Source organism: Vanacampus margaritifer, chromosome 14 (genome assembly GCF_051991255.1).
Source record: "Vanacampus margaritifer isolate UIUO_Vmar chromosome 14, RoL_Vmar_1.0, whole genome shotgun sequence".
Lineage (NCBI taxonomy): Eukaryota > Metazoa > Chordata > Actinopteri > Syngnathiformes > Syngnathidae > Vanacampus > Vanacampus margaritifer.
This window is the reverse complement of record NC_135445.1, coordinates 14,524,489-14,535,990: the sequence shown is the minus strand read 5'-3', so window position 1 is coordinate 14,535,990 and position 11,502 is coordinate 14,524,489. Positions and strand designations below refer to the sequence as shown.

General features: G+C 36.9%; 2 protein-coding genes across 4 annotated transcripts in view; one reads left to right on the top strand and one right to left on the bottom strand.

Moving 5' to 3' along the window:
- Positions 1–486: 486 nt before the first annotated feature.
- Positions 487–10,506, bottom strand: cdc37l1 (cell division cycle 37-like 1). The gene is made up of 7 exons (XM_077543111.1): positions 10,160–10,506; positions 7,035–7,337; positions 6,498–6,585; positions 5,460–5,575; positions 4,989–5,111; positions 3,775–3,951; positions 487–1,069 (listed from the first exon to the last, which is right to left on the bottom strand). The coding sequence occupies exons 1-7, from the start codon at positions 10,235–10,237 to the stop codon at positions 959–961; spliced, it is 996 nt and encodes a 331-aa protein (XP_077399237.1). The 5' UTR covers positions 10,238–10,506; the 3' UTR covers positions 487–958.
- A 674-nt stretch (positions 10,507–11,180) lies between these two features.
- Positions 11,181–11,502, top strand: part of exd3 (exonuclease 3'-5' domain containing 3) — a 46,548-nt gene continuing 46,226 nt past the window's right edge. The window contains exon 1 of one of the 3 annotated variants that reach the window (XM_077543125.1): positions 11,181–11,206. The gene's annotated coding sequence lies outside the window, so the exon portion shown is untranslated. Of the gene's footprint in view, positions 11,207–11,372; positions 11,444–11,502 lie in introns of those variants that run through there. The other 2 variants (XM_077543124.1, XM_077543122.1) reach the window with 2 other exon arrangements.

The following is an 11,502-nucleotide window of genomic DNA, read 5'->3' as shown; positions in this document are numbered from 1 at the left end:
AGAGGAAAAATGAAAATCCTCTTTGCCACGTCTATATAATTGGATGGAGGAAGTGAGGAACCGATGACCACACTTGGACTTTGTATATGGAGGACTAAAACTGCCAAAATTCTAAATAAATAAACGACTAAATAAATAAATGACTAAAAGTGAAAATAAAAATGGATCTAAAAATAAATATCATTCGAAAATTAAATAAAAAATAAATAAATATATGTGCATAAATAAATACATTTGTATTTAATTTTGGAATTATGTTTTTTTAATATCCCTTGTTATTTTCACTTTTAGTCATTTAATAATTTATTCAGTCATTTATTTATTTAGAATTTGGGCAGTTTTGGTCCATACTGCCAGGACGAAATGTTATTCGAAATTAGCCCGTTTGAGAGAGGGCTGATTTCAGTAAGTCAATAATTAGGGTGTGTAAAGTGTCCTATAATTGTTGATTTGAAGGGTATTTTAAAAAACAATGTCACAGACATGTTACTAAAACAACCGGTAACTATTTTATTTTGACAAAAAAAAACGTGAATAATTTCTCTTGTTAAATAAATTATAATAAAATTCAGTAATACTTTAGAACATGTCACTTTTTCACCAACCTATAAAGATTTCTACTTGCTGGACTTGCACTTACAGAACAACAGATTGAATAGAATTCATTCAACGCTGACTGAATTTGATGGACTTGTTTTACCTTAGCAATTTAATTCTATGTGTCGTCTCCAGTTGGCTTTTTCAAGAGGACTAAAAAGGCTAGAAAGCGGACTCAGGTCACAACTGTAGCACAACACTCACCTCTTGTTTCTCTGGTGGCATCGAGCCCATTCGAGACCCGAATAATCACGCTGCTCTTTATTCCTGTTGTGCTCAGGTGCCGTTAAGAAGGGCTTAAAAAGTCAAGGTGTTCCTAAATGGGGAGAAGGTGAAGATGGAAGAAAGGCAGCCACGTTTCCTAAGAGGTCTCCATCATGCGTATATCGTCACTTTCATCGTCCTTTGTCCATCTCCCTGTGTTTATCAACAGTCCAGCTTCTACACAGCGCTTGGATGGGTACTCTGCCACCTGGTGGAGGGTAGAACACGGGGGGGTTACTTTAGTAACATCAGTGGCTCTTGGTCGGTTTTAGACCCACATTCAAAACAAAATGAAGCAGAATTACAAGAATAAAGTAAGTTATAGCAACACAAGAATAAGGTTGAAAATATGAAAGGCGAAATATGCCAAAATAGAAGTTTTCAGATTTTCATTGAAATACTCAAAACAGAACATCATTAGAATGTTGCGAGTTGACCAGAAGTCATATGAGAAAAAAGTCATTATACTAGGATGATAAAGTCTGAATTACAAGAATAAAGCTGCAATTGTGAAAATGAATATACTTCATGAGTATAAAAAGTTGTAACTGATGAGAAAAGATGTCATGGTTTTAAGAGAAAAAAATTATAATTAAACAATAGGCATGGTATTACAACAAATAGTTGTAATTTTAGAGAACTAAGATTAATGTCATTATACATAAGCAAAATACACTATGAAATTAGCCAAATGACAAAAAAAAGTTAAAATTGTCATTTAATCACAATAACGCCATTATATTTTAAGGGGAATAAGTTGTAGTAATATCATTTAAACACCCCAAAAAAACTTTTACAAGATTTGAGAAGTCAAGATTTTATAATGAATATATTTTAAAAGTCAAGATTTTACTAGTACGAAAACATCTGTCACTTCACAGGAAAAGTCAAAACATTTGAGAAAGTACTAATTGTATGAGTTGTCATTATACAATGAAAGTTGCTAAATTTTATATATATAAAAAGTTACATGATTATGATAAAAAGGAGACAATTACAAAATCAAAGTTGAAATAAGACCAGGGAACGACGGCATATTTTATGAGAATAATGTCACTAACGTTGCATTACAACACCATCATCGGCATGAACAAACGACAACATGCACGGGAGTCACCTCTTTTGTTGACTTTGTTCAATCATCAATGAGAATTGCTTTTAACAAATATTTTGCTTTGCACTATTTATACTCGAGAATTCCTGTAAGGTTATCAAGTTTGATGAGAAACTTATTTTATTATAATCATCTAAGTTCATTGTCATGAGATGAGATAACGACATTATTCTTGTACTTGTACTATTTTTGTGTGGCACCTTCCACAGTGTCAGCATCATGCAGATGAATAACAAACAGAGAGACATGGGAGAAGAAAGACCCTGGGTACATTAAGCAGCAGTTGCCTTGTTAAAGGATTATTATCAACGTTTACGTAACTGCTCTCTGCCTCTTTAAAGTTCATGTGCCGACCAATGGGATTTGTCGGACAGGCGCTCCTCTGATGCTGAGTGCGATGTGAAAACAGAGAATGACAAGGAGGCAGGGCCAGGAGATTCCAGCTTCACTTCCAACAGGATGTGTTACATTCCTCCGCAATAAGTTTTCTTCCAAGCCTCTCCGGCAGCGAGGGGCCAGCAAAGGGGAAGGAGGAAGCTTTTTACACAGGCTTTCGCAACAAAGCATCCGGGTATGGAGTTTAGCAGAAACCATCCCACTTGTGACGCATATACAAATGGTATGTGTCCACAACTGAGCATATATAACACACACACACACCGAATTTTAACATCTTAACAGATTTTTCGTGCGAGAACGCACACATGAAGAAGAAAAGTCATGCATGTTCTCCACTGACAATCAAGAGTTTCCACCCACAAACCAGACGTCTGCCTGTCGTAATACACAGCCAGTTGCTCATCCATTCGGCTATCGTCACGTTTTACATTATAATCACAGAGGCTGTGGATTGCCCAACCTTGATGTTGACCACTCGCATTAGGATTTACAATGGGTGATCCATAATGTTTTCCCAAGTACATTGGGGGAATAAAATATATATAAAATCACTTTACACACCCCACTCCACAGGATAATCTTTCAGGGACATTTGGATAATCTGGCCTCAGATGATCTTGATAGAAAGGGTGGAAAATTGTTTCAATTCAGACAGATTAGCAGTATATGCTGTACTTGGTTTTAACCCAAAAGAGCTACTTACATTCAATTATTTCTATTATATTGTAGTTGAGTTTATTTGTGTTTACAGCAGACAGACAGACACATATTTTGCTATGGACATTTCTGTGAGATTTAAGGTTGTTGGGTTTTTTTTTAAATCCCACATTGAAGATATAATTAAAATTAAAAACAAGAAAAAAATTATTTACACATCATAATGTAAAAATCATGCTGTTATTATTCCTGTGTAAAATGTACATTTGAGCCTCTGCGACTGAGAAGAAGTCATTTGTCATCCATTTATATTTACCGTACACAGTTCCTTATATATTCCAGCATGCATTTGTAATTCTTGCAACTACCAAATTAGGATGCCTCCAAAAGTAGAACGCTACCAATGACAAAAACGACACGGCCATAGTACAATTTAAATTTCACAGTAAGCATTACCCAACTGAATGACTACTACTTTTTTTTTTATATGATACAATGACGCCACCTTACGTTTAAGCCTGCATTACAGTAATTATTTGTGTATTTCTGTGTGCAGTGTTCCCAAACATTAGACATTTGGCTGGGATACAAGCTTACAACAAACCAAAGACAATCAACAAGGCCTTTGCCAACTCACATGCACCAGTTTGATAAACACATTTAAAAACATTTGAATGCCGTTTCTATAAGCAAGACATGACGTCAAAGAAAAACCCAATCACAAAAAAAAATAAATCACTCACCTGTAATAAAGAGTTTGGGGATTCTTTGGGATCCATTCTGCAGTTTGTGCCGTTGCTCGGCTGTTGGCTTGTGTTGTTGGACATGATGCTTTTACACCTGACCACATGTTCTCTCACTCGGTATTTGAAGGCCTCAAGCTCAGTGTGGAAGACTTCCAAATAGACGTCTTGTCCTTCCTGCACCACAACAGAAGGAAACGGTCAATTTGAACATTCTACTGTTGCTAGCAGCCAGTAGAGCAATTGTAGTGTGCTGCATAAACAAGATCCAAAAATCACTTCAAATTGAAAGTAAAACTTTCAACAAACAACATGTGCAGACTATTGGAAATGTATTTTAGACGTTACTAACTCTTCTAAACTTTTTATGTTGCTTAGATTAGAAGAATGTACTTGTTTGGGAAACAGATCAATAAAGCTAGGATTTAACAGCTTTTAACATTTGTTTCTTATTTTCACTTGACTGTCCAACTAAAAGCATGTACATTACTTTTTCTTAAAAAAACAAAAACAAAATCACTGACAATATTTTTAGACATGCTTGTTTTGTGTCATCATCATTACTATTGTGTATATTTGGTGCAGCTCAATAAATTAAGATAACTAAGGAAATCAGAAGAAAAAAAAACTCATACAGATTAATTAAAAACAGGAAAATTATTTTCAGATGAACAATCTCTATATAAAATATCATTTTGATCACTCCTTGTGTAATATTCTAATTTTGAGAGATGTCAAGTTTTCATTCGTAGTAAACTATAAGCATCAAAATTAATGCGTTAACAAATCCAAATCATCAAATATTTCATTCTGTGTGCAGTGAATCTAAACAAATGAGTTTTGGAATAAACTAACGAAATGAATTTTTTGGGGGGGTGAAATTCTAATATATGAGATACACATGTACAAACACGTGGCTAGATTTGCCACTGTTGTGACATACAGTATTAGCATATTCATTAAAACAAAAATACTCGTACTCAGCCTAAATTAAGAGAGCAAATAAAAATCTAAAATTAAAGTTTACTGTAAATCAAATTCATGGAAAGTGCATACAATGACTGATGGATTGAAATGAATGTTTAAAACACACACACAAAATCAATAATTTCCCTGATTTCGTAATCAAAGAAAGTTCTTATGTTTCCAAAGAACAACCAATAACAAATAAGTTGATAGAAAGGGTGGTGGTTCATGACATGTGGGTGCCTTACTTTGGCTTTTTGGAAAAACTGCCTGAAGCAGCCTCTGGGGTCCTGCCGTGAGTTAGATGCCATCTCCAGGATGAACTGCATGGCTACAGCTTGGTGAGCCACCTGCTCCATTAGCGCTTCTTTCTGTAGGAAACAACAAAGAATGTTTTCTTTTTGTCTTCTGAAACAATATGCTTTATCATCCATGATGTCACGTGAGATGTGAGAAAACCTTCTCTGAGACTTCTATTTTGCATCTGATCTTTTTTGTGTTTCTATTGTAATAAAACAACCTGTGAATGAAACCTTAAAAGACAATTAAAATTGACTTCATAGACGTGACAAGAACGTCATAGGAAATTCACATTTGCTGTTTAAAAAATGGTTAAAGCTGAGCAGGATGGTGGATTGCTGATGATGCTATTCTGCTCTTGACAAATTGTTCAAAATAAGAACATAAAACACGTATTCAGCTCATCATTGAAACATTACCCCTTCTTGCTGTAGCGTGATACACCACAAATATAAATAGTTGGCCGTCTCGTCGCAGATGAGCTGAGGCTTCTCTGCCAGGAATCGTTGACTGTCATCCCATCGCCTCAACATACCTGAAAGAAGGTGATCGATTAGATAGATTGATAGAGAGATACAGTAAATGGTAGGGCTGAGTTTTAAACATTGAATAATCGATAGAATCGATTTTGCTTTTCAAGCCCAATATCAGTTCTTAAAAACCCTGAATCGGTTATTTTAATATCTCCTTTTCCAATAAATTCTTAAGAAATTTGAATTTTAAAGGCAACTTTTTTGTATCTTACTGTTCGTGTCAATGTAAACGTATTTTCTTTCATTTATGAAAGACCTGACTGATTGCACTTTAAGACAATTCTGAATCTTTTTTTACTTAAATTTACAATGATTGAGTTTGAATTATGAAATTATTTTATCTTATCCTTGCTGATATCAATGTTTGTGTAACACGTAAGTGATTATGACACGTGTTACTTTTATCAACAAAGTAAATCATTTAATCAGTCACTGCCTCTGCAAAATTTCATTTGGAATTTAATCATTTGTGGATTTTTTTTTATCATGTCCTTGACATTTTAGAAGACTTAATGTTCTATAATTAATCACTATCGGATTGAAGTGAATCGAATTGGGAAAAATCTAAATTGAATCGAACTGAATTCTTGTGAATCGAAATCGAATCTATTGAGGAAATTACAATCGATACCCAGCCCTAGTAAACAGACATAGGATGAAGACTGTTGTCACTTGTCACTGTTGATGTCTTAGTGGCCTCCCTAACCAGTTTTCTTCTTAGTTATTTTCCCACAATTTGGGATCATTTTATTCATTTTAAAAGGGTGTTTTTAATCAACTGTGGTTAGTTAGGGAGTTAGATATCTAGATAAAAAAATGGCAAGGAAATTGTATTTAATACTTAAAAACTTTCAACATTAGCATTAATATGAGGTTTAAAAAAAAGGTTCTTCGTTTTGATTTCCGATTCAGAATGTCACTCACCAAAGTGCCTAAGGTCTTGCTCAGACTTGTGGAGAGACGTCTTGCACTGTTCTGCTTCTACTGGTTCATTTTGGACATTGATGATACTCTGGTGGAGACAGAGGACGGTGATGCTGTTGACAGGCAGCCAAGATAACATCGAAAATAAACCCGACGACACAATGCAACTGCTGTGAACCCCCGCATATTTGCCGTTCGGCATATATACACAATCGCTGATATTTTTGGGGCAACCTATCCAACATTATTCTCTGAAAAACTAAGACCAAAGCCCCATTGAATATAAAAATATCTTGTTTCTGACCAAGTAAGGGCAGGGGCTTCATTGAGTCTTTGCTGCCATCTCGTGGCAGCAATAGCAGTTACAAACCGTTTTGGTTAGGTGTCAATAATTCGCAGATTACCGGTAACACTATTTGCGGCACGGCTTGTTTCCTATCTCACACCAATTTTCTAAAATAGCGGCTTCAAATAATCACACTAATTACCACAATACGAGCCAATTAGGTTGTTATTCATTCTTTCTCCCACACTCACTTTATCAAAGACATCCCAACTTCCGTCAGCACCGAGCACGGGTCCTCGAGTGGGTTCCTGACCTCCCAGCATGCGCTCCTTGCGGAGCCATTCCTCCTCGGTGTGTGTGAGCTCCGTGGGGCTCGCACGAGTCCATGCGTGTTCCTGCTCCAGGGATTCGGAGCCATGGAACCTTAAAGCGCACAGGTGGTCCTGGGCTTCGGCCAGCATCCAGCTGGACACCATGGAGGTCGTCGAGCAACCCTGCGGCTGGTCCTCGCATAAGGATGCCTCGGCACCACTACAGAACTGTGCTGATGAGGTCTGATGAAAACAAAAGGAACAGAATTATTGACTGGTAGAGTGAACACAGTATCTCGATCATGCATGTCTCTCTGCTAGCACATAATAGTTGACGCTCTGAATCAGGGGTGTCAAACTTCTTTTCATCATGAGCCACATGGTGCTTATTTTTAAGCATTAGTACTTATAATGGTGAATAAGGCTGAACGATTTATCATTTTGGGATCAAAATTTTCAGGTAACTTTGCAAGATATACAACTAACCCTGGGAAATCTGCACTTGTTGTATTTGATTGCATTTAAAACAAAGACATTTGTATTTGAAATTTTGGGGCAACTTCATTTACTGTAGAAAACCATGGGGAGCTATTGTTGAAGCTTTCATTTAACTTCTTAAGACCTGCTGATTACCCAGGGAACTCCCTGAACTTTTTGTTAGATTTTTAAAACAAAAATGTCTACTGGCTAAGATAATATGCTTCAAGACATTTCAACAAAGTTAAGAATTGAGGTTTGTAATTATTATTTTTTTGCTGCCTATATTTTCCCTTTTACCAAAAATGAGTATCGATTATAAGCCTCTTTGACTACTATTTTTTTGGTATTGTTTATTGGCCTTGAAAAAAAAACATACAGTGCTGCTCAAATGTTTGTGAACCTCTTGAAGCAATTTGGACTTTCCAATTGTTTCAACCTGATAGTTGTTGTTCAATCTGAACCATTGCATTTTATATGGAATAACGGGTGTAGGTTTATCAATTCAATGCATTTTTTAATCAATTATGTAGTCAAAACTTAATTAAAAATAGTTTTTGATCAATTCATGTAGGTGCAAAAGTAAGTGAACCCTGAGCTGCATTGCTTAAAACAAGCAGTCAAGTAGGACAAATTGGTAGCTGAACTAACCACTGAAATGGACCAATGAAATGAGAGGTTTAGCAGAGAAACTGTGCCTCATTGACTGAAACGCAGACAAAACCACGTCACTTTTGTCTTACTCAGGTGAACCCATACAGGTCAGTCATGCTGAGAGGAAGAGAAATGTCAGGGGACCTCAGGAAGTGGGTAGTGACAGCACATCTGTCTGGGGAAAGCTATAAAGTCATCTAAAAAAATGTGAGCTTCATCATTCCACTGTGAAGCAGATCATCTGCAACTAGAGAACACTGGAAATTACTACAATCCTGCCTAGAGGTGGATGGCCTTTTAAAATATTAGCAAGAACCACAAGAAAAATGACAATTCAGGTGAAAGCCAACCTGTGCATCACATCGAGGGATTTGCAGTCCTCTTTTGCTGCATCTGGGACACATGTGCATGCTTCAACAATCAGAAAAAAAGTCTATCGACAAGGCTTTTATGGAAGGCTTGCTAGGTAGAAGCCTCTGCTCACAAAAAAACGTCAAAGCTGCCCATCGCAAATTTGCCAGAGAGTACCTGGACAACACTGAAGCTTTTTGGAAGTCCCTTCTGTGGACAGATGAGTACAAAATTGAACTGTTTGGTCACAATTAAAACAGTCATGTTTGGTGAAAAAGTAAACAATGCATAAAAGCTAAAAAATCCTTCACCCTCGAGTGAAGCATGAGGGTGAGAATGTTAAATTCTGGGCTGTCTTTTCATCTTCAAGACCTGGACAACTCCACTTAATCCAGGGAATCGTGAATTCAGAGAAATATTGTGAAATCCTGGATCATAACCTGAAGCCGTCCTTTGCGAAGTAACAGCGGACAAGGAATGAATGAAGAACAACAAGATTCATGTTCTGGATGTGCCCAGTCAACATCCTGACTTAAATTCTTTCAAAATACTGAGGCCCCCGGGACCCGAAGCGAGCAGTTTATGCTAGACGCCCGTCCAACTTCTCTCAATTGGTGGCTGCATTTTGCAAGGAAGTGTGTCAAAAAATCCCCCAAAGTAGATGTGAAAGACTGATAAGTCACTAAAGAAAGTGTTTGGATGAAGTTCTGATTGCAAAAGGAGGTGCAATGTCCGATTAAGTGAGAGGTTCACATACTTTTGCACCCATGAAATCCAGGTTTTCTTAAATCAACAACTTTTATTCAAGAATGAATGACAATATTATCATTCTTTTTGTTCAAGTCCATTATTTACAATGTCAGCATTGAATATGACTAAACATTTAATGAAGTTATTTTAATATTTTATACAAAAAATCTGACCATGCCTGCAGGGTTCAAAAACTTTTGAGCAGCACTGGATGCCTATGTCTAGTTTCAACAGTCATACAACAGCTGCCTGTTTGTTGCTCATTGTTTATTGCTGCCACCCTGAGCCATACCAAATCACTGATAAAAACGGTGTATCCTAATTAATGTGGATCAACACCAGGTCTGGTCCACGGGCTTTCAACCTCTGCCTCATCACAAAAATATTTTGGGCCATCATAGCTTTTGGGTGACCACTCCTATCCATGCCTTATTTAGAAGGGGCGGACTATAAATAATACTCTTATTTAACAGTCTGATGTTAGTGTCGGGAAATGTGAGGGGCCCCGAGGGAATTAAACGGGACTGCAAGTGGAAAATGGACTATCTCAGTACACAACACAAGAAAACTGTTCCAAGTTACACTACTTAGATGGGTATTAGATACGTAAATAAAGTTATCAGCATATATTAACAGTCCGTTAATGTCATTATTAGGCGAGAGTTAGCAAACGATCATACAAAACATAAGCATGTGGCTAGCTGTCATGATGCAAGTGCAACCCACTTTTAACTTTGTTTGGACTGTGTCAGCTATCATGCTAAGCGAGCTATTAGCTCCCTTGAATTAAAAGTGGTCGGGTGGTTGTTGGGCTGCTTGCTGGTGCGACCTACCTGCTGGTGGGGGCAGCATGTGTCCGTTTCAGGGGACTCGCTGTCGGACAGTCCATCGTTGTTGCTTCGCCACTCCATCGCTGCTAAACTAGCAGCTAACTAGCCGCGTGAGAGAATTGTCGCAAACAGTGTTCCGCCGTTGGATTAATATGTATAAACTAGGGAGGAGTTTACTCTAATCGGCGATGTGACGCACAACATCACAACGACGGAGTTGTCAGTGGAAATAGAATAAAGCAGCTGCAGCAGCAAACAACAACGTCAGGAACAACAACAAACTAACTGCCAGTGCCACTGCTACTGCAACTAAACTGTCTCTTTAACGACGACGCATCAACCACGTGGTATATGATTTTGAGTGTTATTTATTAATTTATTTATTCTTAAAATGTCAAATTTGCTAAAGTATTGTTTTGTATTCCTTCAAAACTATTATTACTAAATGTAAATGTTTTAAATTAAAATGATGAATGCCGTGAGTTTTACCTACATAAAACTTGTTTTAAAAGTGCTTTACAATAATTCATGGGGTCTTAAACTATTAGAATAAATAAATAAAATTATTGTCAATTCCGTGGTCTTGACAAGCGTGCACGGACGCAAAAATATGATGGACTCAACGTCGTATACTCATCACAGCGAGAAGTGAAGCCACTGGCGGCCATCTTTCGTTGCCACTCGCTGAACGCGCCTAACTTGAATAAATTGATTATACTGCATCGCATAGTACTACTGCATCATGTTGTCAACACTCAGCACCATGAAAAATATATAAAAATAAAATAAAAACAATAAATGCTGTGCATCGTAAACCTATCCTCTGTAAATCACGATTAATGATACTTAGATAATATGCTCCGAATGATTGACGAAAAGAGTGACGTGTTTTCAGCAAAAAAAACGTTTGTCAGTAGCAGTGGCACTGTAAAATGGCTACCTTCTAGCTTCAGCCAATAGAGGACAATTATGAGTTCATCGTCTGTGCAAGCGTGACTGCAAAACCAGGAAGTACGGATAAAAACATTTCCTCCCGTTTTTGGGTTGCAGGTAAAATATGCCTACTAATGCATCACATTTCTTTCATATTTCATGAATGAATATCTATTGTTTGCGACCGAATTGTTATATATGTGTTATTTATACTTTATAATTCACTGTATTAAGAATGGCATAACATATTTGAGATGATGAGTTGCCCTTAAGCCAAATTGAGGAGTTATAAACGTGATACTGCAAGCAAAAGTAGAAGTAGCTCAATGTTGCAGCGAGAAAATTGCTCATGTGGTGAGTTTTAAGTTATTAATACAACAAAAGGGATAACAATTAGTTGTCGTTGACAGATG

Coding starts and splice junctions, on each gene's coding strand:
- cdc37l1 (XM_077543111.1), bottom strand. CDS start 10,237: ATGGAGTGGCGAAGCAACAACGATGGACTGTCCGACAGCGAGTCCCCT. Junction 6,586..7,034: donor GTTGGGATGTCTTTGATAAA/GTGAGTGTGGGA, acceptor TGTCTCCACCAG/AGTATCATCAATGTCCAAAA. Junction 5,112..5,459: donor TCACGCTACAGCAAGAAGGG/GTAATGTTTCAA, acceptor TGTTTCCTACAG/AAAGAAGCGCTAATGGAGCA.